The 24,968-nt window shown below is 51.7% G+C and overlaps 2 protein-coding genes across 2 annotated transcripts; both read right to left on the bottom strand.

The window, feature by feature from the left end:
* Nucleotides 1-209: 209 nt before the first annotated feature.
* LOC128147201 (steroidogenic acute regulatory protein, mitochondrial-like) lies at nt 210-3,868 on the bottom strand. The gene is made up of 7 exons (XM_052799603.1): nt 3,805-3,868; nt 3,399-3,521; nt 2,502-2,647; nt 1,794-1,952; nt 763-947; nt 449-542; nt 210-311 (listed from the first exon to the last, which is right to left on the bottom strand). Exons 1-7 carry the CDS (start codon nt 3,866-3,868, stop codon nt 210-212), a joined length of 873 nt encoding a protein of 290 aa, XP_052655563.1.
* Nucleotides 3,869-8,561: 4,693 nt separating this feature from the next.
* On the bottom strand, nt 8,562-23,357 carry LOC128147520 (microsomal triglyceride transfer protein-like). Its single transcript, XM_052800150.1, has 18 exons — nt 23,245-23,357; nt 21,910-22,091; nt 21,561-21,704; nt 20,948-21,055; nt 20,177-20,293; nt 18,369-18,508; nt 17,944-18,097; nt 17,093-17,250; nt 16,354-16,519; nt 15,800-15,907; nt 15,456-15,668; nt 15,110-15,324; nt 14,386-14,483; nt 13,129-13,250; nt 12,460-12,687; nt 12,005-12,129; nt 11,545-11,715; nt 8,562-11,251 (listed from the first exon to the last, which is right to left on the bottom strand). Exons 1-18 carry the CDS (start codon nt 23,309-23,311, stop codon nt 11,107-11,109), a joined length of 2,661 nt encoding a protein of 886 aa, XP_052656110.1. The 5' UTR covers nt 23,312-23,357; the 3' UTR covers nt 8,562-11,106.
* Nucleotides 23,358-24,968: the final 1,611 nt, after the last annotated feature.

Genomic DNA, 24,968 nt, shown 5'->3' with positions numbered 1-24,968 from the left:
GCCCCAGCTTGCGGATGCTCCGCTCCATCCCCGAAGCCGAACCGCGGTGCTGGGTGAAGGGTGTCCTCCGTGCTCAGTGGGTGCGTGGTGGGCGCACCGTCTCGCCCCATCGCTGGCGGCCGCAGCTCCTCGTGCTGAGCAGGGGCAGGAACGGGTCTCCAGCTCAGGCCTCGTCCCTCGTGCTGGGGCAGAGCCCGTCCTCCCGCAGCTCAGGGGCACGCGGCGGCCGAGAGGTGCCGGCGGAGGTGCTTGATGAAGTCTGCTTGGGACTGCGGCAGGACGCGGTTAATGACAGACGTGGGGATCCAGCCCTTTGGGAGAGAAAACACCCCCCGAATTTGGTCAAAGAGAGTTGGGGCGCCCAGCCCCACGGGGAGGAGGGTGCGTTTGCACGCAGGGGAAGCGTACCCCTTGCTGTCCCACCCCAAGTGAACGCGGTGGCACTTGCCTTCAGGTCCATGCTGAGGAGCCAGGTGAAGCGGGTACGGTCGGGGTCCCCCGCCAGCGGCTGCAGGACGATGCAGCTCAGCCGGGACTCGGCCCTGCGGTGGGGCAAGGGAGCCGGCAGTGAGGGTCCGGCCCGGGGGGGGGTGGTGGGAAAAACAGGGTAAGGACATCCCAGAGCAAACACAGCAGGTAGCTCTTGGCGTGCCTGCCTTGCCGTACCCGCTGCAAACGTTCATGGCTGCAGCTGTGGTCTCCCCCCTTGCAGGGACACGATACCCCGTGACGGTCACTTTTTTTGGTGGTGGTGGGCTTTACCTGATGCACCCTTCCTGCAAGGGCAGCGGCTCGACGTGGGTGGCGGTGCCCACCAGGTAGACGGCCGTCTCCCTCCTCCCGCGGTGCTGCACGCTGACAAAGTCCCGCTGGCCCACCAGGTTGCCCGGACTGGGAGCGGTGACTTCGTGCGTCACCAGCGTGTCCGTCCCGACGCGCTGCAGGACCTACCAGAGCAAGGAGGGCCCCGGGGATTAAGTCCCCTCTGGGGACATCCCTGCCACCCCCTTACTCCTGCCCCGGGGGACGTTAAGGCACCTTGAGGACAGCAGCGTTGGGTGGCAGCAGGAGCAGGACCATCTGCAAAGCAGGGGCTTGGGGCTGGCACCTGGTGATAATTGAATCCCCATCCCCTGCAGGCTATTAAGGGGGAAAGTGGGTGATTTTTGCAGCCTTTTTTATCTGGGGTGGGTGTCTCTCTGTCTCTATGCTATTCCTTTTTCTGAAGGGACAGGGAAGTGGTAGCAATAAAGAAGCAGAGGCTGGGTAGCATCTGAGCCAGCCCAGGTGAGTTAGGGGAGGCTGTCGGAGGCTGGCAGCTTGCTTAGGGATATGCTGTGATTTGGGAGCTGTGAAATAAGGCAACTACTCAAAAGAAGCCCAAGACAACACATAAGCTTGCTGGGGGTGCCCCCGCAGCGTGATATATTTGGTTTTGCCTCTTTTTTTTGAGCTGTCTGATTCCCCTGAAGGACGTCTCCTGTGACATTAAAGCCTGAGCAACATCGGAGTCCCCCAGTGCGGAAAAACCTCTGTGAACCGGCACCGTGCAGAAAAGAGAGCTTGGAAACAACACGTTTCTCAGTACCACGCCAGTAAAGCACATCTTCTCTCCCTGGGGTGATATCCTGCTTTTGCAGGAGCGTGGAATTAGCTTTAATCTTTCAGTGATCTTTAAAACCTCAATAAATACGATTTTTTTGGATGCTAGCAACCCTGGCGATGCAAAGTCTCGGACCGTCTGCCCACGATGGCATCCCTTGCCGCCTGTGGTGCATCCCTCCCCACCTTACCTTCACCCGGCTGAGGGTCGGGTTCCACTGGGGCATTTGCTCGATCCTCTCGAACAGCTCCCGGTGCAGCCGTGCCACTGGCACGGCCAGGACCACCTCTGCCCGAAACACCTTGCCCAGCCCAGGGAGGGCAGCACTGGACACGGTGGCCCCGGCGTCCTGGGAGAGCAGAGAGCCTGCATCAACCCCAAATGCCCCAAGAGGCATCGGCTACGCGCTGAAATGCCTTGCTAATAAATCATCCCAGTCTTTTAATCACTGCTTGGTTTACAGGCGAAAGCTGTTATATCTAAATCATGACACTATGATTGCTTTTTTTTTTTTAAGCTCCTTTCTAGCTAAATTAAACAATTCAGCAAACAGCTTAATGAACAAACACCGTAAATAACAATAAAGTTGCAATCTGTTGGGTTTTTCTGCCGAAATGCTCCTGGCTTTCCCTGGGAACAGGATTATCTGAGTTTCCCCTTCCAAACCTTTTCCTGCTATCTATTTACTTTTCAGATTTGCTTGCGAATGTGCTTAAGGAAGGCTTGCTTGGAAACCCTCTTTGCCGTGCATGCTTTTGCATGGCACGTCTCCTGCGCCCGTGGCTTCCCTTCAAGCAGGAGGAATAAGAAAAGCAAATCTCCCCTTCCCAGACTCATTTCTCCTCCCGAGAGCTTTTCTGGCATGAAGCAGCAAAGGCAAGAGGCGGCCAGGTTTTACCAGCATCGTTTCTGCCTGCCAGCTGGTGGGCTGCTGCAGGATGCTCAGCGCTCGCTGCAGGGCTGTTTCTCCCTGGGTGATGTAGGAGAGGTCCATGCTGGAGAACCAGCTGGGGCTGATGTCTCTGTCAGACTCTGGGCACGTGGCTGAAGGAACAAGGCAGAGCAATGTGAAAATCCACCCCCCCCCCGGCTTCGCCTGCGCACGTGGCTGCAGGTATAGAAGTGCAAACGGAGCTGGAGCAGAGGGTTTTGCTGACCCAAAGTCTCGGCTCTTACACCTTCATTTCCACCACGCAGCTGGTCCCCTCTTGGGCTGGGGGAATGGCTTGGTGTAGAAAACCTTGCTGTCAGGAGCATCCCTGGCATTCATTCACTGTGTCTGGGCTGACTGCTTGGAAAGCTTTTTGAATTTGCTTTCCAAATCAATTCCCGGTTACACTGTGGTACAAATTGCACGTTGCTTGGGTATTATTAACATTGCATAGGCAGCCTTTGGACCGAGCCACGCTTCAAAAAAAACCCAGATGAATTTGCCAACTTTCAAGTTGGTAAGTGGTGGAACTAGAGACACAGCAGACATGCAACAAAACACTTTTAAGTGCCTGTAACCTCTGCTAAAAGCTTTGCCTGCCTGTATGGTGAGCCAATGTAATTTGCCTTCCCAGAATCTCAGGGTCTCCCCACTAACCCAGTTTGCCAGCAGTACGGGGAATGCTTTTAAGCTATCAGAGAGCTGGAAACCAGCCCAGCAGTGAGAAGACAGTTAACTCTGTCCCTCAAAATATGGTCAAATCATATGGAGAGGGGTGCATTTTAATACGCATCCCTCCATCATGCATTGCAAGGGGGTTGTGAGCAGGGCTAGGAAATGCCCAAGCGCCTGGGCTGAGCTTACCTGTCTCCTTCCCCATCAGCCTCGGAATATAATGAGGAATTTTGGAAGGCAGGTGACAGGAGCCTCTTACCACCAGCCCTCTCACGTCCTTCTGTACTGCTGCAACAGCTGTTATCTTCAAGCCTAGGGGAGAGACGTGCAGGCTTTGGTGAGCACGGAGCGTTCAAGGAAGATGCCGTGGTGCTCCACGTCTCTGCTAGAAGTTCATTTGCCGCTGCGACTGAGACTACCCAATGCATGATACAACGCTGGAGGAAAATAGGCGCATAGATGCGACATTTCCAAGGGAGCACCTCCCAAGGGGATGCCCATCAGATGCAGACTTAGCATCTCCTTTAGGACCCTCTTTTCTGCCTGTTTTTCCCAAGGCTGGGGGCTGCGGAGGGGGAAGGTGAGCGGTGCTTACCGGGCAGGCGGCGGAGGTGGTCGTGGGCGATGCCGCAGCACAGCTTGACGGTGGCCCGCAGCATGGCGTGGGAGCGGGGCTGCCTCCGGGAGCACGCCGCATCCCGGCGTGTCTTTATAGCCGGCCTGAAGGCCGGCACCTGATGATAGGACCACGCCGCCAGATAGCAGCTGGGAATAAGGAGTACTCAAGGACAAGGCAAGCGAGAGGAGGGGCCGGAGGGAAAGGCCATGCTTCCCTCTGAATGAGCAGTCCCTGCCTTTCCTCCTGCCCTGGGCAGGCGGCTGTGAATGAACGTGTCCCCGGGACACGGCTGAGATGGGGCGCGTTAGTCGTCCCCAGTGCCACTCGATCGAGGACTGCGGTGGCAAACGAGCTGGCAAAGGCGACCAGGGCACTTGCATGGAGGGAAGGATGGGGTGGGAATTGAGAGCAACGTGGCTTTGCTCTTGGGGAGCGTGGAAGCTGCTGTTAAAGCTGTGGTTGCAGAAAATGGTGCTTCTTCCTATGGAAACTCCATAGAAGTTATGGCGGTAATTGCTGCTGTTGTAACTCCTCAAGTAATTCCTTATTTTCCTCTTTTCTACTTTACTCCCTCCTAATTGTCCCCTGCAGACCTCTGTTGCTCAGGGTGATGGTGGGATCACTACATCTTTTGGCATGAAGTTATTCAGTCCTTCCCCTTGTGTTTTTAATTGCCCCTCTTAAAAGGTTAAACATAAAACCTACTAGGTCACTCTGTAACATACAGCCACGTTGTATTCCTCTGGCCCTTTGCAATACCTGCTTTTTCAAGTGCTTTGAAAACCCTGCTTGATTTTTACCATGGAAAGGCGCTTCCACCTGTATGTGCCTAAGGGGTTGGATGCTTTTTTTTCACTTAGCATCACTATGGCTCACTTTACCTTCAGTCTCTGAGACTGCAACAGCCAAAATACTTGGGCAAGGAGGCCAGGAGGGCTTTTTGGCTTCAAAAAGGGTAGGAGAGACTTCAAGGCTTGCAATCTGGTGTGGTTGTGGCAAGCAGATCTCTTGCTGGGAGGGGAACAGTCCTTCTGTGGCGTCTGTGCAAGCGCTGCAGGCAGCTGCCTGCGGACCCCTGTTCCCTGGCAACTCTGGGGCTGTCACAGCCATGATGGAGACAGTCTGGTGAATCTATACAGTATCGCATGTTGATTTAATACATGTATTATTAGGAGCGGAGCAGCAAGAGAGATGCCTGTGGATGGCTTTTGGGCATGACAGAATAACTGCGGCAGAGGGTAATTGAGTAAGTGGGAAAAACAGCAGTAGGAAACAACTGTTTTCAGCCAAAGCTGATGGAGTTAATTACGGTTATTTGCTCTTTCTGACTCATAGTGCTGGGTCCCTCCTGGTGAGCGCTCACGCCAAGGAGCAACCACTCACGGATGGGGTGACCCTTGCAGCCTGTCCGGCATCCCGGCAGCTGAGGAAGGCAGCAGCCCCTGCCCGTGCGGGGAGATGGGCCAGAGCAGGGGCTTGTCCCTGTGTCACCCTTCACTGCCTTGTCCCACACGGGAGCTGGGGGCTCTGGCTGTCCCTCCAAACATCTGCGCTGCTAGTATCTTGTTTCCTATAGCAAACATTGCATCCCTTCAATACTCCCACTATTGACAGGGATGGAGTGGCTGGAACAGTTTCCTAGGAAAACTTCAGCTTTTTCCCATGGGTTTTGGCCCTGCTGTGCCAGAGAGATTTATCCCAGCCCTGGGGACTTGTTGGCTCAGCTCAGCCAGTTCCCAGGCTCCCTGCCTGATTCACCAACCCCGGCCCTGAGCTTTGCCCTGGCTTTTCCTGCAGGGCTAACCTCATGGCACAGCCGCTGTGGCTTGCACAGCTGTGTCCCATTGCAGCTTCACAGCTTTCTCCCTCCATTCCTGATTGCTGGGCAGGTTATAACAGCAACCTCCTGCCAGCTGCTGCTTTTTGGATGCTCCGCTTTTGCAGTTTGCTCCAGGGTGACTTCATATGTGGTAGTACCCAGATAAGTGCTTGTGTCCATGTCCCATGCATGCAGGAAAGCCTTGCAGGTATGCCTGTGTGATGTGCATGGCCCAAAGCAGCTGCAAGCTTTGCAGCAGGGGCCTGGGAGGTGCACTGTAGCCCAACTGCAGCTCTGTGGGAGATTTGCTATTGCCAGAGCTCTCTGTTCAGTGCTGGGATTTACGCTGCTGCTTTGGTGAGTTGCAAACCACTTTTTCTGGATTTTTTCATGGGGTCTGGGGAGTCACTGGGACCCAGCAGTTAGGAATTGCAATACTTTTTCGGCAAGCTGCCTAGGGAGGACAGAGCAGCGGCTGACAAGAGATCTGCCCCAGCGCTTTAAACCTGCACCTCTGCTAGCTCCCAGAGCAAGCCGGTCCCTGCCAACGGTCTATCCTCTCACACACATTCGCCTCACTTTTGTGCACACTTTCTCATGTTAGTTTTGTCTCTGCAGAAAGCTGTAATAGACAGGCAGATAATGTTTTATCTCCCCCTTGGGTGAGCGGTGTCCATATGATCTCCTGAGGGCTGTACGAGATGTCCTGGGAATGAAGTGACTTGCAGGGGAAAACAAAATATCAAAAATTGCCTGTGATGGCAAGCCCAGAGGCCAGGAGAGGATGGCATTGCCAAATGAGACCCCAGCTCAGAGCGGTGAGGGGCTGCCATGGGTCAGCCCTTGTCCATTGCCTGCTGATGCAAAGGTCCCACGACCTCGGGTGCTGGTTGCAGGACACCCGTGGGTGCAGGGTGCCGCGGCCCCAGCTCCTGCGTGGCTGCAGCGGAGCGGTTTTGGCCTGACATCTCCACCAGCTTTGGCTGCAGCCACTGGAGGTCACTGCTGATCTGCAGCTCCACATGCAAAGCCACTTTTGGAGAGGCGGGTAGGAGCCCTGCTCCCAGGCGTTGGCTCTGGGCTGCTCTGCCTCTAACCCCCTGCAAAAATCCCTGGAAGCTGAGTGGATGCTGGCATGTAGGACCTCCACTAGAAATAAGATTTGGCACCCCCAACCCTCCCCGATTATCCCTGTCTCCTGCTCCTGGATGCAAGGACCCTTTGGGGACCCACCATTTCCAGTTGCCCAGTTCAGTGTAGGACCTCCTGGGAGGGATGCTGGCTCGGGGAGCATCCTACAGCTCCTGAGCAAACAGCACCGCCAAATGGGAAATGCAAGGCCTGTAACCTGCACTTCGGGAGGCAAAGGTAGAATGTCAGCAGCTAATTCTTCCCTCGTTGTTCTCGTCAAATAGTCTGTAATGAAGTTAGCTAGTAGGAATAATGTCCATTTTAAGGAGGATGCTCTTATTCATTTCACCTCTTCTTGGTCTGGCCAGGCCCCTTTCTGCCCCCTTTGACCGAAGTGGCTCGGTGTCCCGTGTGGTGCTACACCCCAGCTCTGTGGGTGCAATACAGTCGGCATTGGGCGTTTGGGGCTGAAAGGTCCCTTCTAGGAGGGTTTTGGAGCCATTGCCAAAGAAATGGGTGGAAGCACATTTCCAGTTCCAATCCCAGCTGTACCACCTGGCCCCTCTGGCAGGACAAGTAGTGTCCTTCAGGACTAGAATTTCAACCGATTTAGGGTAACGCTGTTGCTCAGCATTTAAGTAAAATCTGAACTAAAATCTTTTGGGGTTTCCACACCCCCTGAACACTGATGTTTCCTTGTCTACAGGTAGTGAGCAAACTTCACTTATTTGTTTAGGGCAAAAGTGATCTGCTATCTGCTGTAAGAGCTCACCCATCAGGAATATTATCCTCTCCCCACCCCAAGGGGTAAGGGTGGAATTTTCTGATTTAGCCTGTGCAATGCAAACCTCAGCTGAATGACAAATCTGCCTCTCTAAATATCCTTTAGAGAAGGAGAAGGGGGAAAGAGAGCAATGGAAAAGGTCCTAAACAGCAGGTGAGTGCCTCCTTTCTTTGGCTGAGGAGCAAACACTGAGGCTGAGAGGTTTCAGGTCCAAACAGTCGTGCCCAAACACTTGGTAGAGCAGTGTGGTATTGGATGGGGATTAAGGCTTGTGCAGGTCCATAGGTGGTCACAGGGGTGATGCATGCCAGCAGAGGTTATAGCAACTCATCAGTGTGTAAAACATAGTCTGAGTCAGCCCAAATCCTGACTGTGAGACAAGAGGAGTGGGAAATAATGGGATGCTCCTGGTGAAAGGGTGAAGATGGAGAGCAAGTGGGACTCGGAGCTGCTATCAGCAGCTCGGCAGAAAGCTGAGCAATGCAGCAAGGGCGATACGGGCTCCCTCCTCCCACGGTCATGCAGGGATCCTCCTGTTCAGACCCGAGGGCAAGTCCCAGGGCAATTACTCTTCATGTCCTTGAGTCCTGCTCTGAGTGAGACTGCTCTGTAATCAGCAGAGCCTTGATGCAGGGGAAGCCCTGATTTTAAGCAAAGTCTTGGATGGCCTCCAATACCTTTGCAGAAGTTGGCAGCAGAGGATAAGGCAGCGTCTTTGGCCCCATGGGAACCCTCTTGCAGGGCTGCTGTCATCCCTAACAGTGCTCTGGGGGTTTCTAGGAGCAGAGGTAGCCCTCTCGTCCCCATCTTGCAGCCCTGATGGGGCATTTAGCTATGCGTCTCTGGGGCACCCTAAATATGGACCTAGAAAGCAGGTCCCTGGGGACCTTTGGCCATGCTGTTCTTGCTGGAAATGCCTGTGCTGTGGGAGCTGCTTTCTGCCTCTCTCTTCTTCCCAATTGTTTGTCCAGAAAAGTTAAGAGTCAAATAGAGAAAATATAAAAATGCATGTCATTTATTTCTGTACATAACCAAAGCACTCATAATTAGCATCTCCAGATGGAAACCCAGACAAGTTTCCTCCCCCCAAACCAGGAGACCCAGTGCTACATTGTCAGGCTCATAATAAAAAAAAAAATGCTTCATGTCCCTCTTCTTTCCTAAAAAGCAGGTTTTATAATACAAAAAAAAGGGCTAAAAATATTTCAAAGGCACATTCTTATCAGGAAGGAATGAAGAAATACTGCTTTTTTCCTTGTGAGCCTCCCTCCAGCGCTGGAGAGGTGCTTGGTGGTTGTGGCTGATAACAATCCAACTTAAGAGGAGAATGCAAAACAGAATAACAATATTTACTTGAAGCTAATTGTAATTTTCACAAATGGTCACCAAAAGAGCCCAAATATCAGCAGAAAAGGGAGGCTGCTGTATCTCTTTGTTGCTGGAACGCTGCCTTCCAGCACGTAGGGTTGAGGCGATCTTATCTCCATCTGCTGCCTTGATTAAAAGAGAAGGGGAACTGCTGTTCAGGTGATAAGAGAGGGCAGAGGCTTCTCCATTAATATGTAAACTTTGGATCAAGAAGGAAGACTTTGGATCAAAAAGAGGCTCTAGGCAGAAGTCACCTCTCAATAGATGGGTTTTGAATCTGCATGCATCAGCAAAAGGCACATCTAGTATGTGCTGGCTTCTATAAAGAGGAGGAGGAGGATGAGATGGAGATGTGATCCCACTAAACTTTTCCAGTTTGGGTTGAATAATGTCCACCCTGAAGGATGTATACCTGAAGTAACAGCTTTGTAATGTTTGTCCAAGCTCTTGTGATAGGTTCTCAAATCCAGAAAGGACCACATCAGCCAAAATTGATCTCCTGCCCTCCATGGCAACCAGCATCTGTATTTGCCCTATAGGATTGACTGAACCACCAATAACTCATTAAAAAAAATCATACCCGAAGGATGGAGAACTTTCCAAACACCTTGGCACCTTGTGCCCACGGTTTGAAATAATCTGTTTCCCCAGCTGAGCATTCCTGACTTCAGATCCAGCTCTGCATGCCACCCCTGTTAAAATAGTAGTTTCTCTACTTCCAGCATCTTCACTCCCATGCTGGGAGCCCTGGTAATCTCAAAACACCTTTTTAATCCCATCTTTGCAAACACTAAAATGTTTGTGCTCTTGTGGTTTTTAATTACAAATTTCTATGACCTGGGATGATTCTTGCAGCCCTGCCCATCTTAAAGGGGAAAACATGAGGAAAAATTCAAGTGTAGACACTAGAGCAGGAAGCAGTCACTGAGGATCAGCGTCACAAGGGGATACGCAGAGCTGCGATGAGATGCTTTAATGTCTTGGAGATGCTGATGTCTCTTCCCTTTTTCCTTCAGCCAGTTCTTGCCCTAGTTCCCCCATCTCCTTCCAGCCTCCCCCAGCAGCTGGTGAGTCCCCAGCATTTTTTCCACATTTTAAAGCTGCATCTTCAAGACAGTTCTCCCTGTTTCAAGATGAGGATTGAGGCTGCTGGTCCATGCTCTTTAGAAGGGTCTCTTGCAATTTGCTACACTCTCCCTTGCTCTGTTTTAACTTTGCCTTCTTTTGCCCAATTTTTGGGAAAGCTCTGTGGGCTGCATTCCTCTGCCTTGCTAATTTTTTTTTTTTTTTTTGCTCCGAGTGTGAATCTGATCCCCACTGAAATACAAGCTGTATTTTAAGGGCCTCACCCTTGCTGCCTGATGTGGCACCAGCCAAATTCCTGGCAACAGAGTGCAAATTCTCCCCAAGAGCACTTGGATGGCACCGAGCTGTGAGGGAGCTGAGTTTCCTTCGTATGCAAATAAATGCAAACACCTTCAATTAATCCAGAAACAACAGAATAATTGGCAACAGGTTATGAAGCATTTTGTCTTGCTTCTCTGCCTTTCTCCCTGAGGATTATTCTGGGGTGAATGTTTCATGGTTGCATTAAAAAAAAAAAAAAAAAAATTAAAAACCCCACACCTCCTCCAGAAATATTTTTTCCCATATTCCTGGACAATTTGGCAGCCACAAAACTGTGCATTAAAGGAGGGTCATTCATTCCCTCCGTGGGGAACCTCCTCCCCACTGGCTGCAGATGTGGTCCCTCCTGACTGCTTTGATAAATGGGGAGAAAACATGTCATTTTGGGGCATAGGCTTGCAGAAGGGTTTCTTGGGCTCTGAGAAACTCATTCATTCGCAAAAGAAGGCTGTTTTGTACAAGGACAAGTTTGGCTTCCAGCAAGCCCTTCCCCACGAAGGGGAAGAGTTCAGGCAGGGGAAATCTCAGCCTTTGGGGTGGGGAGGGCAGGTTTGGCTCCTCCAGCCCCAAGCAAGGGGTGCCTCTGGCTGTCCTGCAGCAGTTTCTCTCGTGGTCTCTTCTGATGCCCCTATTGCAGCATTTTTCTTATTAAAAGATGGTTGTGGAGGAGTTGGGCAGAGTCCTTGACAGCTTGTGTCGGGTTCACAGAGAACTGGGGTGTGCGGCAGGAGAGGGGGCAGTTACCCAGTCCCAAAGTGCTCTGACTCCCCTATTCCTCTGCCATCAGCAGGAGGTTGCAGACCTTGGAGTTGGCCCGGTGCAAGGCAAACTCCCGCCCGGGCACGGTGCCCTGCCTGCCTTTTCGAGCAGTGCTGCTCTGGCTCCCGGCAGACTTGGAAACTGTGAAGATTTCTCTGTGGGACAAGGCGACAGCAAGGTGGTCAGGAGGCTGTGGTGGTGGTGGTGGACCTCATCCTCCTCCCAGACCAGTATATTCACCTACAGAGCTTCTCCTGATGGGGATGGAAGTGCCGTGCCTAGACCATCACCATGAACTTGTGGTGTCCTTTGCCCCCTCCCTACTGGTTTCCACCCACCCTGCTCAATAAGTGTACAGGCATTAATTCCCTCGTCTCCCCAAGAAGTCCTCCTTTATGTCAAACATGTCGTGATGTTTCTGCAGTATCTGGCCATATCCAGAGCTTACCTGTACGGGACCTGCTCTTCTCTCAGCTGCAGGCACATGAGCACCGGGCTGCTGGAAAACCTCAGGACGGTGTCAAAGTGGATTGAGGTCTCCACCTCTGTCTGGCTTCTCAGGGTGGCTTGGAGGAAAGGGGCATCTAGTTCTGCCTGGAAATCAATGGCAAGACTTCCCCTGCGAGAGGGAAACATGTGGGTCCGGTCACCGAGCAATGGCCCTGTGCTGGGCACCATGCACTGGTACCAAACAGCCCCATAAGCATCTTAATTTTAGGTCTGGCCGTGGAAAAAGAGTGTGTAACCAATGCCTGCCAGACCCCTGCCCAACGTGTCCATCAGGCAGGGCTGGACCCAGCAGGAGAAGAGCAGGTGGCTTTGGAAAACCAGCCTAAGGTGGAGTATGCCTTGCGCTGGGTGCTGAGCCCTCTGGGTCCCCAGAGTCAAACACTTTCCCACCCACTGACCTTGTGTTGATGCTCGTTTTCAATTCCTGCTCCCAAATGCTCATGTCCATGTCGGCTGAAATGTCGAGCCCCAGCCCACCCTGGAGTTTGACGGCCACTTGCAGACCAGACTGCAGAGGAATGACCTGGAAGATGGAGAAGGCAGACCTTGCTGTGACCGGGCACTGCTCTTGGCTGAGCGGCTGATACCAGCAGCAACTTGTGGCTGCTGGGACTACCTATCCCAACTCCGCAGCTGGGCTCGCATGGGAGGAACTTGAGCCTCATACGTCCCATGGCAGAGCCAGCTATCCCGCTGTTCTACCAACTCCAAGAGATGTCCGGCAGTGCCACCTCGCTCTTAGGTCTGCGTCCGCAGTGAGTAACATACCTAAAATCCACTGGCTCATGCTATGGGATTCCCTAGGATTTGGTGTGGAGGCAGGTCACCCCCCGTCCTCCCCCCCATCCAGTACCTGGTGATGGTCCATCAGCAGGAGGTTCCCTTTGACCACACTTGTGGGTTCTCCGCTGCTTAACAGGACCTTGGCCATTAAGTCTGTATATCCCCGAAAGAAGACGATTGGCCGCAACTGAACATCGAAGAAGATGGCAGACATCCCAGCCATGAGCTCTGGCTCCTCTTCCCCTTCCAAGACGTTTTCTCCCAGCATCGACTCCATCCCTTGTGCTTCAATAGTGACCTAAAACACAAAAGCGGAGATGTGAAAACTGCATGGAGCAAAGCTGGAGAGTCCGTTTTGTGCCCCACAATGCTATTTCAATTGCTATACTTGTCCAACCCTTGGGTAGGGACCCTTTGAAGCAGGAGGACAGTGATGGGGTGGGTTGGATGGGACATCCAAGCTCTCCCTGAGCACCTTGCAGAAGCGGTGTCACATCCCCTGTTTTTTGGGGGGGCAGGGGACTCCCTTCTCCTGAGCAGGTCTGTCTGGCTTCACATTGGTGATGGGGGGTATGCATTTATGTATTTCTGATACAGGGCACACTGAGTGCAGAGGTGAGGTCAAGCGCTGTAAGGAGATTAAGAAGGGACACAGATGGGGCAGTGGCAGCCCCGGGTTGGTGCTGTCGCCCCCCCCCGCCCATGTATGTGCCCCCCAGCCGCTCTCCCGGCAGCACACCTGAGCTGCATGAAGCCGCTGGCCATGGCTGAGCAGCGAGAAGTCAGAGATGCTCTTCCTCAGGAATCCACCCTCCAAAAACAGCAGGTCCAGCTCAAAGGTGGAAAGCAGGTCCTGGGTGACTGAAAGGCAGAGACATGCCCATAAGCATCCCGGGGCAGTGCCTGGCACATCTCTTTTTGTGAATGAGTCACTGAATGGTAGTGAACCATAAATGCTCTGAGAGCAGCACCAGGAGATGAAGGCTGACAAGAAAATAAAGAGCCCATCGGTAGGATGTGCAAGGCTGGGATCCTGGCAAGTGCATCTCCTGTGCCCAGTGCTGCTAAGTCAGCACTCAGCAGGATGGGGTGCTTTCTTAAAAGAGCTCATCTGGATTGATTGCAGGAATTGGGAGGTCACTGGGTACATCTAAAAGCAGCATCCTGAGAGCTCCTTGGTAATTTGTAAGCCTCCTCAATAGATTGTGTGGCTAGTCCTGTAGAGCTGTCCCATCTATGGTCAGGGTGGCTGACATGCACAGATCTCATATGTTAGCTGTTAAATATGTGATAAAGCTAAATGATTCAGAGGGGAAAGCTTCTCTGCACCATCTCCTTCCATTCTTGCAATAATCAAAGGATTTAGCATTGCAATGTTTTTCTCCCAGATGTTGGCTATTTTGCCTTCACCTACCTCCTACAAGGCTAGGCTGAGCTAATTTGAAGAGGGACAGAAATGAGAGCTGAGGGGCGAAGATTTAAGCAGATATTTAGCAAGTGTTGAATGTTGCAGTGTTTCTGAAGTCTGATGATTTTTATCTCAGTACAAGGATTCTCCTCTTTGAAGAGCTCATTAAAAATACCTAAGGAACTGAGGACTGGAGCTAAATACCTTGACTTATCAGGAAAATCATAGAAACTCCCACCTACAATGCACCATTAGTTTCATCTCCAGCTGAAGTTCCTCTTTCAAATTAGCAGGATTTGGGAAAAGTATGTGGCACAGCCCAGCCCTTCTGCTGTAGGGGTGTCAGAGAAAGGTGTGTGTATCTCTCTCTCTCTCTCTCTCTCTCTCTCTCTATATCTCTCTCTCTATCTCAGGTGATGGCAACCAGCCAGCCTCAGCTGGTGCGGGGGGACATGCTCAGAAACATCACACTGAGATTTTGGGGCATTTCTATAAAGCTGAGGCCTCTTCCGAAAGCTGCCTTTCCCAACCAGTTCCTCCTTTAGCCATTTGAGGGGACTATGGGATCAGTGTTCTCTGTGGTGTCACCTGTCAGAGGTCCTGAGAAAGAAGAGGAGATGCCGGCTTTCGAGAAGAAGTTGTAATTATTTATCTGTGGGTCTCCCATGATGTCTTTCATTATCTTCCTAGAAGCAAGAGGGAAAGGGTATGTCAGCACTGGGAGAAAAGGAAGGGAAAATGTCAGTGGTCATTACAGAAGGCTGTACAAAGAAGGGAATATGGATTTCCAAAGTATTTCTCTTGGTTGCTGACTGCTCAGAGAAGTGTGAGCAAAAAGACAACGAGCCGACATGGGCTACCCTGGAATTTCCCTCTCCTCGGGTTTATCAGGATAAACCAGTCAGATATTTTTGTGCAGCTTTTGCTTAGCTCTGAAAAATGTTAATGCTCGGTTCGTTTTGTGCAGATAGGAAGATTAACGCAGTTACAAATTGTGCACTGCCCTGCGAGGCAGACCTTTGGCCTCCAAGGACTCTGCCAAAGCCACGAGCCTGGATCCTGCTGCCACGGGGCAGGATGAGGAGGGACGCCAGGTTTCGGCTGGCTGGGTGTCATCTGCATTAGCAGCCCTGCTGTTTTCTTCCTCCTGCAGCAGGGAATTTCCAGGCAGCTCCAAAAAGTGATGCTAGCATGCGCGCTTATCCAGCTTTAAAGGCATGTTGGGTCAAAAGCCACAGCTGGAGTGTGGAGGAGGAAAAAATAGCGATGTAGAGCTAGGGGGGAAAAAAGCAACCATCCCCTCCAGACCCACCTTGCTGGGTGGTGGTCAGCACGCAGGCTGTTCTGGACTTTCAGCAGCAGAAACGTTGCCGTCTCTGTCTCCAGCTCCTTGGCAGCCAGCAGGATGTTAATGACATCCATGGGTGAGGGCTCGTTATCTAGGAGGATTTCTGCAGCAGCCAGGCGACACGTTTTCTCGTAGTTCTTCCTCTTCTCATGGAAAATCCTCCTCATTGCTCGCTTCACCTGATGTGAGAGGCCAATTAAAATGGTGCTGTTTAGGGTGGCGATGTGCAATCGGTGGCTCTGTTTGCACCCCAATGGCTTGGCTTTGAATGGGAAGAGGAGCACCAAGCCTTGGCAGCTTCGTTTCGTACCTTGCTGGAGATGTGCCGAGCAGGGAATTGCCGCAGGGCAGATACGGCTGCGGTGGTGATGGCGGTGGGACCCTCCTCGGCGTGGTCAAGGAGAGTGGGGATGGTTTTGGGGAGCGCTGCGTTCCCCAAGGCCAGCAGGTAAATGACCACCTCGGACTCCTCCTTGGCACCTCTTAGCCCTGCGAGGATGGTTTCTACCCCACGCTCCACCTCCTGCTCGGGGTTGCAGGAGGGCAGAAGAGAAGGAGAATGAGGGGAGGGACAGGTGACATTTTGGGCATTCCCGGAGGCGGGATGGCAGGGGGTCTGAAAAAGCAAAGCATGGGGGTTTGCAGAGAACCCACCTGCAGCCCACACAGCTTCTGCCGGCATAGCTTGCCAACCAGAGAGCCCACGGCAACTATCCCTGTCTCCTGGACCTCGGGGGGGAGCTGCTTCCCATCCAGCTTGTCCTAGGCACCGGGGAGAGGGGTATTAGGAAATGGGGAAAAAAAAAAAAAATGGGGAAAAAGACAGAGGAGGGTATGCTTTTCCTATTATCTCAAAGTGTTTACCAAAAAAGTAAGGAAAAATTAGTTCTTACTTGTCTTGAAGGAGGCAATGCATGGTTTAATTGGATAAAATGCTGATTTTTCACAGTGGCTTTTAATTAAGCTTTTATTATCTGTAATGCACTGACATAAAGCACTTTCTGCTGAATGCTTTTCCTCAGAGGAGCATCTACTCCCATCGCCAGTGTCCCATTAAAAGCACATAAAATAATCCCATAAGCGGGAAGATATATTTCTACAGAAACTAATTTCCTTTTCCAGGAAAATATGCTAGCTGTTCCCTCCTGGCTGAAATGGGGTGAGGACCTATCTGGCGCTCAGGGAGGGAGAGAAATGTCTGTACTTACTAACACCAGGTGGAGAAGCTCTCCTGAAGGCCGGGGAGAGAAAGCTGCTGCGTAGAGAAACTTCTCCAGCAGGGATTTGGACTCCTTGCTGAAATCCAGAAAGTCCGAGAGAGCAGCCAAGGATGCCACTGACTGTGCAGCCACTGCTGTCTCCACAACGAAAGGGCTGGAGCAAGAAGAGAGAGGTAATCAGTGGCATGACCCACCAGTAGACCTGGAGAAGAAATAAGGTACCCTGTGCAGTTCCTCATCCCCCTTTCTCTTCTCCATGCTTTCCTCTTACTTTGAAACTCACGGGAGCTTCAGTTTATGGGTTAAAAAAAACCTAGAAGGTTGGCTCTTGCTCCAAACTCACCTATGTCTAAGTATTTCACTGCAGAGAGGAGCCTGGCCCCAGTGCCCACACTGACAAGGGATGGATGCTATGGCCATGGGTGGATGGTCTGTAAATAACAGACCTCCAATGATATTTGCAGAAAGCCTTGCTGGAGCATTTGCTCTGCTCCAATTCCAGGAAAAAAAAAAAAAAAGCCATGCAGTGTTTGTACAGAACAGGCATTAAGGAAAAACAGAGTATGTTTGCACTAGTGAGGACAGCCAGGACAGCTGCCTGGACCAGGTACGGTGTATGGACCAGCACCAAACGACCCTAGTTGCCAGGGCCAGGAATGACCCTATGTGCCAGGGCTCTACACGCACAGAAAGCCAGTTTTGGCAAGATAGCTCCTGGGAGTCTCACAGCATCTCCTCGGGTGCTTTCCTCAGCAGCTGCAGAACATCTCTCTTCTTGGCGCTGCGCAGCATCTGGATGAACCTCTGGAACTGCCGTGTGGTCACCACTTTGGAGGTGTCCGTTTTGACTCTCTGGCTGTCAAAAGCCTTCAGGTAGGCTCTCAGCTGCAAAGATGAGGTTTGTTAGGTGGAATTTAGCCTCTTTTACACCTGATCCTGAATCATGGGATTATGTTTATACTCGGGAAATATTTAGGAGTGGGAGGAGCCCATGGGGATCACACAGTTGCCTGCAGGCCCCTACTGCAGCCTCCCACCCCCACTGCTGAGGACTTGTGCTGAAGCCCAAACGCCCCAATTTGTGGTATGTGCCAGGAAAAGAGCAGGAGAAGCTGTGAGCATCACTGGTGCCTGAAAGTCATGGCAAGTCCAGATTTCCTAGGTGAAAAGCCTGGAGGACTTGAGGAGGCAGAAATAACCTTTCCTTTGTCCTTGCTAACCTGACCTGCGGTGGAAATGTTTCCTGACCTCAGAACTGTGATGAGTTTAACCCAACTGGATGTGCCAGCCATGGACCAGGTTGCTTCTCCTGTCACAGAAACGCAGCTATGTCTGGAGGGACAGAAGGGTCTTTCCACCACGGGTAGCAACTTTAGACACTATTTAAGAGAGGTAATAAGGCAGGCTGCTGATCTACAGCTCTCCTGGGGCCACATCCTGCCTCGACAGCGGTAACCGGCCCCTCCAAATGCGCCATTGTGGTTTAACCCCAAATCCTACAGCCTTCTTCTGCCCGCCCAGGTGCCCAGCTTGGGGGAGAACATGGGGTGAATTTTGGGGGTGGGTATCATCACTGACCGATGGGCAGTGGGTGCAGACCCTCCTGAAGGGCAGGCTGGCCATGCCCAGGGGCTGGTGCCGTCCCTCCATGCCAGCCAGCGCATCCTCAAGGCTTTGGCCGGCCACCTCTGCTGGGCCAGGCATCGGAGGAGACACTAGCTGGAGCTGCTGCCTGTGGAGGGAGAAGAAGTCATTGGGAAGCGCTTCATCATTTACACCTGCTGTGGCTCAGAGGCTGGTTGGGTTCATACAGGTTTGGAGAAGGAGCAGATGCAGGGGGAAGCTGTCAAAAGGTGTCTGGTGTTCCCTCCGTGCCATGCCCAGCTGCTGAACGCTGTCCTTCTTGCCGCCTGCACCAGGCTGTGCCAGAACTCCAACAGATGCACCTTCATCCCATGCCAGGCTGCCCAATTCGGGCAGTGGTATGTGGGGACATCACTCACCTCGAACTGATTTTGATGCCGGTGGTGGACCTCAGGGCTGGAGACACTGTGTGGCTTTCCTCTGCCAGCACCGACTGGAGGAGGTTGTCCTTCACCATGTACTGGCTTTTGCTGGTGGGCTGCCACTCGACTCCAAAAATCTTGAAAAAGGAAAAGAAAGGAGAAAAAAATGCAACCTTTTCTCTCTTCCCCTCTCCCCAGGTGATTTGTCTCCTCTCTATTAGCAGCAAAAGAGCTTTCCAGACCACAGTGTCATCCGCTTCACTTGCAAAATGTAGGAAAGGAAAATCCGGAAGAGCCCAACCTCTTCCCAGATGGAAAAGGCAGCGCCAGGTGAGGACCACGGTGAGGGGATGCTCTCGCCCGTGGCTGCTGTGGGGAGATGGACTGGTGACACTAGGCAGACTTTCTCTTTCATTACAAGGTGGTGTCACCTTGGCTCAGCCACAGAAGGAAAGGGGAGCAGGGAATGCTTCTGCTTGGCATGGGTGATGCCTGGAGACTGCAAACTGGAAATAAATGCCTCCCAAAGCCTTGCCCTTCCTTCAGGTCCATTTGACGGTGCTAGCTCCGTAGCTGCCCCAACGCAGCTGCACGGTGTGGGAAGAGGTATGGCCCTCAATGCCAAAACCCACCTCATCCTGACGAGCATCAGCAAGGACATTCTCTGAGCGAAAGAGAAAGCTAAGCAACGGCAATTTCCACCGAGCTTATGCCAAAAAATGCTCGGCTTCCTCGCTGCGCTGCGTGGTGACCTTGGGGAAGCTCTCTGGATTTTTTTCCTTCCGAAAGAAATGACGCACTTGCTGGACTTCACCTCTGCCTCGTTCCCCAGCTGTGGTGAGGGGAGCGCTGGTCACACCAGGAGATGTTATCGGAGCAGCTGGGCTTGCACGTGGCAGGTCTTGGGGAAGGGGAAGAGGTGAACTATGTGCAAGCGGTGGTTTTTGACAGCAAATGGCATTAGCAATAATAACATCACTATCTTAATAGAAATTTTCTTATCCACAGGCTTTGCCTTTTACAGAGTGGGGCAGCATTGTTATTTTGCTGTCACAGCTATGGATACAGGCAAGGTCCAGAGAGCTGCCTCAATCCAGACGGCAGGCTTGTGGGAAACCCCTATTTCCAAAAACATGTGCTGTGCAGGTTTTGTTACTTGCTTGGGTAAGTTTCCCATGATTCATACCCCTGAAAGCTTTTATTATATGAACACTCAGAGTTTGACTGCCAGGTGTGGAGACCCCTGCCGAAGCCTGTGGGCTCTCTGTGCGGTGATGTCCATTTTTATATTGAATTCAGTACAATATATATATTTTTTTTAAAAACCCATCAGCTTTAACCATGGCAGATATAGCTGCATTAAGACCTGCAGAGTTTCATCTATTTATGTCAGGGCTGAATGTGGGCTACTGCTTTAAACGAAACAAGCAGTGGTCTTTGGTCCTGTCCCCTGTCAATCTAATCCCCAATCCAATGAGTCTGAAGTCCAGAAAACATTTCTGTATCTCCACTTCCCCAAGCAGGATTAGCTGACAGGTCAGAAGTGATAACAAGGATGGGGATGGGATGACCCAGGACATCTTTTGTGCTCCTACCCACCTCGAAACAATACGCTCCTCCCGAGGTATGTTGGTGCATCCCACTTTGGGTATGGGTCTAAGAGCTAGAGTCCCATCCCAGGCTGGTGCAGAAGGCTGAAGCCAGCTGGAAGTGGGACTCAAAACCCACCTGCAGGAAGATTTTGGGGACAGCCCTGATGTACTTGACATAAGTTGAGCCCACCACCACGAGAGCAATGGACTTGCTTTGTTTATGGAGGCGAATCCAGACTTTGGCTTTGCGCAGCTGAGGAGATCTTTTGTCTTTGTGATGGAATGGTTGGACATGGCATATGTGACTTTGCAGCTCCCTGAGACGTCCTCCTGAAACGCAAATGTAAGTGACCATGGGTAAGGGTGATCGGCTTTGATTGAGCCTGAATAAAATGATCTGTGTTGAGGACAGACACAAAGGTCAAACTAAGAAAAATAATCAAAAAGCTAGAAAGTGGGTCATATTTGGGGGTGTTAGATAGCTCCAAGGGCAGGAAATTTGCTTTTGCAAATTCAGGCTAAGACCAGCAGCAGCATCTTTGTGCCTGCATTTTGGATTTTGAGGATATTTCATGTTGTTCACAGGTCAGTCCAGCATCAGCTGAGCTCAGGAGGGAGAGATTTCCCTGCTAGGTTGGGTGAAGTGAATCCCACTTGGTAGAAATCCCTGTAGTTTTTTTTTTCCCCCTCCACTTTTCCTGCTGCCCAGGGAAAGACGATGATTTTGTCAGTGTGCCCATTCCTGAAAATCATCTACAGATGACTTTTTTTTTTTAATTGATGTTCATAAACCCCTTCTGTCTTTCCAATAGTCATCCTTGCTCAGAGCCCAAAGGCAGCTGGATCAGCAAAGCCCATGGCGTTTATCCTGAATTTTGCCTCCTCTGCCAAAGCACCTGGGCTGACTGTGCTTTGGGGCCGGCTCTCCTGCTGCAGCACGGTCCCTGGCTTTTGGGCAGGATCTGGCCCCAGCTGTGCACCTACCTCCACTGCGGTGCCAGCGTGGGGCTGGAGCTGGAGCAGACTGACGATGCCTCGCTTCAGGTTTGAGATCAGGATGCTTTCCGCTTCGTCCCCGTAGAAGGCTTTGACCTGGGAGGGCAAGAGGTGATGTCTGCCTGCGGGGGTGGCTCTGCGGGCTCTCTGCCGCCTTCCCTGCTGAAAGGCATCTCCCCTGCAACCTAAGCAACACCCTGTAGATACCCAAAGATTTTTCACAAGGAGGACCGTAACCCTCAACGGCATGGGCTTTGTGGATACATGCTCACAAATTTTCCCTTTTATTCCCCGTGATGGTTTTCCCAAGCCTTAGAGGAGAAGGTCAGAAAGGAGCTCACATCCCACAGTAAGGACCGAGGCCCTTTTCACACAGGATGCTGCAGCTCCAGCCAAGCCTTCAGCCCCTTTGGAGGATGGGGCTGCATCTAGGGTCACACTGGAAGACCTGCATTTGCCACCCTGTCCAGTTCCTTGTGTTCTGGTATGAAATCAGAGGTGGAGCAGGAGTTTGTACGGGCTTTGTAGCTGGGAAAATTTGGGATGCGGGCAGGAGTGCTCTGCAGAGGGCATAAGCAAGCCCAGGAGATGTCCAGCTGACCTTCCCGCCGCTCCAGGAGATGAACACCGGCTGCTGGAGCTCTGCCCATGCCTCCTGGCTCAGTGCAATCTGTACAGGGGCACCTCCAGTGCCGTCCTGTCTCCTCTCCTCTTCTGGCTCATGTTGGGCTTTCAGGTCGCGGATCTATGACAGCAGAAGATGGCAGAAAGCAGTGACAGAGCACATCTGCTCTAAGGCTGCTGTGCATTTTACCTGCAGGCGATGGCCTCTTGGTCACAGAGGTCATTTTTCACGTGGCTTGGACTAGAAAGTGAAGGGGGTAAGGAAAGACAGCATCACTGCTCCCAGGAGGAGTACCTGGCTGCAATGGATTTACCACCTCACGCACCTGCACCTGGAGCAGCTCTTCCCCGCCGGGGTCCCTCCAGAGATGTTGCAGCTGGACCAATGCCTCAGCCCACAGCCAGGCTCCCCGCGGGGACGGTGTGGACACGTGGTCCAGCTGGACATCCAGGGAATAGCGGTACTGATACAGGGTCTCAGGCTGGAAAGAAAGTGGCTGCAAATCCCCTAAGGAAAGATGCAAATGTTGAAGGTATGTGGTCAAAGACCTCAGTCCCTCTGCTTGCTGCAGCCAGCATCCTCCACCTTAGAGAGGACCTGGACCCACAGGGATGCTTGTGACCTGCATCACTTTGCCTCCTGGAAGTGTCATTTTTACACCAAGCAGTAGGTATAACTGACATGTTTGGGGGAGAACATGGGAAGGTTTTCACAGGAAATTATTTGTGCCTGCGGTTTGGATATTTGGGTGTTCTCGGGGTGACAGCTGCTTCCTGCTTGCATTTCCAGTCCTGCCTTAGAAATGATGGCCAGAGAGGGGGGTCCTCTGTGGGAACTTCAGGACTTTTTGAAACTGCCAGAGAAACACGCTTTAGTCCTGAAGCAAAGTTTCCTGAGCACGCCCACAGACAGGAGGGATGTCTCTGAAGTGTCTTTTCAGCATTGTGCATTAACTGGGGCAACGCTAGCATTTTTATTTAGGGGAGAAGAGAGGTCATATTCTTCATATTGTGTGTTTCCAGTCAGAACTGCCAATTCTTAATTAAATCACTGACTTTGTGATGAGGCAAAATGAAGTTGATGGGGTAGCTTAGGATGAAAACTCCTTGCTTTAATCTCATTTATCTAGAATTATTTGGAATCCCTTCTTTTGTTCATATACAAATAGGATTGTAGGGGGGAGGGTTGCCTTTGCCATGACATAACCAGCCTAATCTATTTTCAAAAGTAATTTGAAATTCTCCTGCAAATCTGACGCACTTGCTGGGCTTTTGAAATGTTTTGTAGTTTTGCTAGTTTTGTTATAATGACAAATGAAAGGAATCGATGGAAATCCAGCTCACTCCCTGGGGCTTCCTCCATGAGTCAGCCTGAAGAGTTTCCATATTTCTGCACCGTGTGCAGTTTAAAAAGCTCCAGCTCTCTGGTTTTCCTTACCCCCCAGGGAGGACTTCCATGGTCCCAAAAAATTTCCCTGCCTCGGGAGATGCTCAGTTTGCAGTTGTGGCAATAACTCTTCCCTCCCCGGCCGGAGACTGGGGAGATATTGTGTTGCGGCGAGCCCCGGGAGGCTCTTTGTGCACCAGGATGAGCATCCCGCCTCTTGGGGTATCTGGACCCCATCGTGTCCCTGGACCCAAAGCAGCCCAAAGTCTCTTACCTTTTGCTGGGCTCACGAAGGAAAAGCAAAGCAGGCAAATGTATCCCAAAAATGCCTGCGGATTCATGGTGGGCTCTGGGAGCTGGGCGGGAGATGGGGAAGGAAGGGGGGTGGGAGAGGGACTATACAACAAAAGTGGGCAAGATTTGCAGCGTCAGGCGGTGGGGCCCAACCTCCCTATCCCCGCCTTACACATCCAAGGAAAAGCAAATAATTAAACCTTTGCACCAACCCCCAGCAGCCACGGAGGGTTTGGAAATCAGCTGAGGTTTGCCAAAGACCAGTGGGAGGGGAGGAAAGCTGTAAAAAAGAGCTGCCAGAACCATTATGGGGTGGGGAAATTACCAATTTGCCTCGATATGGGAGGGGGATGCTCAGAAAGTTGCTCTGTCTCTTGGTGAACCATCTCTTCCCACCAGAAGAGAAAGGGGGAGAAATGGTTGCTTTTAAAAGACAAGACCCAGAAGGGGGAAGGGGGAAGGGGGAAAACTGCTTTTCCATCCTTTTAGTTAGAGACTGGGATTTGCAGCCTGGAGGCTCAAGTTACTTAAAGGGCCAGGCTGGAGGGGGATGGGGAAGAGCCCGCCAATGGGTCAGACTATGAACGCAATTACCCCCCCCTCAAAACAGCATGGGAAGGGGTTTAGGAGATGGGTGCTTTGCTGGTTGTCCTCCACACAGCCTGCTAACCCCTTGGCCCGTCAACCGTGCATTTTTTTTTTTCCATGCATGAACTTTATGATTGCTGAGTTTAATTGGTTCCTAAAGACACCACAGACTGGAAAGGGCCAAAGTCCCTATGAGGTGGGGATGGAGTGGCTTAGGGTCCTGTGAAGTCTTTTTGCCAAAAAGAGCGGGGCACATCACCTCCTTCTTGTACAGGGATCTGAGAGGTAGTAATGTCATTATGGAAGCAATCTGCATGTTGCGGTGGGACCAAAACCCAATGGGTTTGGTGTTACGGCATTTTCAAGGGCATATCTTCCAGCTCTGCTTCACCACTGGGCTGCTACTGGGACCTGAAAAGCAGGGCAGATCCAGCTGTGAGCTACCTGGGGAAAGTCCAGCTATAGGTTTCCCATACGTGGTGTCTCTACTTGGTCCTCTGATGGTCTTTATGGACAAATATCCCATATTTAGATTGAAGCATTTTCTTCTCCTTATTATTGTCTTACTTGCTGGTCTTCATTCAACAGTTTCCTTTTGAGTGACAACCTTTAGGGCTATCCTTGAGCTGGCTGCTCAAGATGTACCCATGGGGTGTGACACCATTAGTTGGGGGGGTCTGCCTGCATCAGCTTCTCCTGGGATGCATGGACCTGGGGCGCTTCTGCTCTGCCAGTGTGCTCTGAGAGAGCAAAGCACACTGGGGATGGATGGAAGTCCTGCTGAACACAGAAAGCTTTAGCCCTTTAGCCAGGGTGGGGGAAAAAAATGAGATATTTCAAAAAGCAAAGTGGTTGTTGAGGGTCTAAGTCCCAAAAGTAAGGTGCCAGGGTGTTTGCTGGTTGCAGCTAAACATACTACCTGGAGAGGAAAGGCAAACAGAAACAGCTTGTGAAAAAGACCCTGATGATAAGGATGCTTCAAACTCCAACTGAACTTTGGCAGGTTTGTTTATTTAGACTTGGCTGCCGAGTCCTTCCAGGACCGGGGTGTGGGAAGCTGACAAGCTGCAACCTGCTTTCCTGTAGGCAGCTCTGGACTGCTGATTGCTACCCACT

Source organism: Harpia harpyja, chromosome 10, assembly GCF_026419915.1.
Source record: "Harpia harpyja isolate bHarHar1 chromosome 10, bHarHar1 primary haplotype, whole genome shotgun sequence".
Taxonomy (NCBI): Eukaryota; Metazoa; Chordata; class Aves; order Accipitriformes; family Accipitridae; genus Harpia; species Harpia harpyja.
This window is presented reverse-complemented; position numbering and strand designations above follow the sequence as displayed.

What these genes read in the sequence shown, in the direction of transcription:
- LOC128147201 (XM_052799603.1), bottom strand. Translation starts at nt 3,868, where the DNA reads ATGCTGCGGGCCACCGTCAAGCTGTGCTGCGGCATCGCCCACGACCAC. An exon ending in CCACCTCCGCCGCCTGCCCG is followed by an intron (nt 3,522 to 3,804) that starts GTAAGCACCGCT and finishes TCTCTCCCCTAG; the next exon opens with GCTTGAAGATAACAGCTGTT. An exon ending in GCTGATGGGGAAGGAGACAG is followed by an intron (nt 2,648 to 3,398) that starts GTAAGCTCAGCC and finishes TTGTTCCTTCAG; the next exon opens with CCACGTGCCCAGAGTCTGAC.
- LOC128147520 (XM_052800150.1), bottom strand. Translation starts at nt 23,311, where the DNA reads ATGAATCCGCAGGCATTTTTGGGATACATTTGCCTGCTTTGCTTTTCC. An exon ending in AAAGCACCCGAGGAGATGCT is followed by an intron (nt 16,520 to 17,092) that starts GTGAGACTCCCA and finishes TTCTTGCTCCAG; the next exon opens with CCCTTTCGTTGTGGAGACAG. An exon ending in TTTCTCAGGACCTCTGACAG is followed by an intron (nt 13,251 to 14,385) that starts GTGACACCACAG and finishes TCTGCCTTTCAG; the next exon opens with TCACCCAGGACCTGCTTTCC.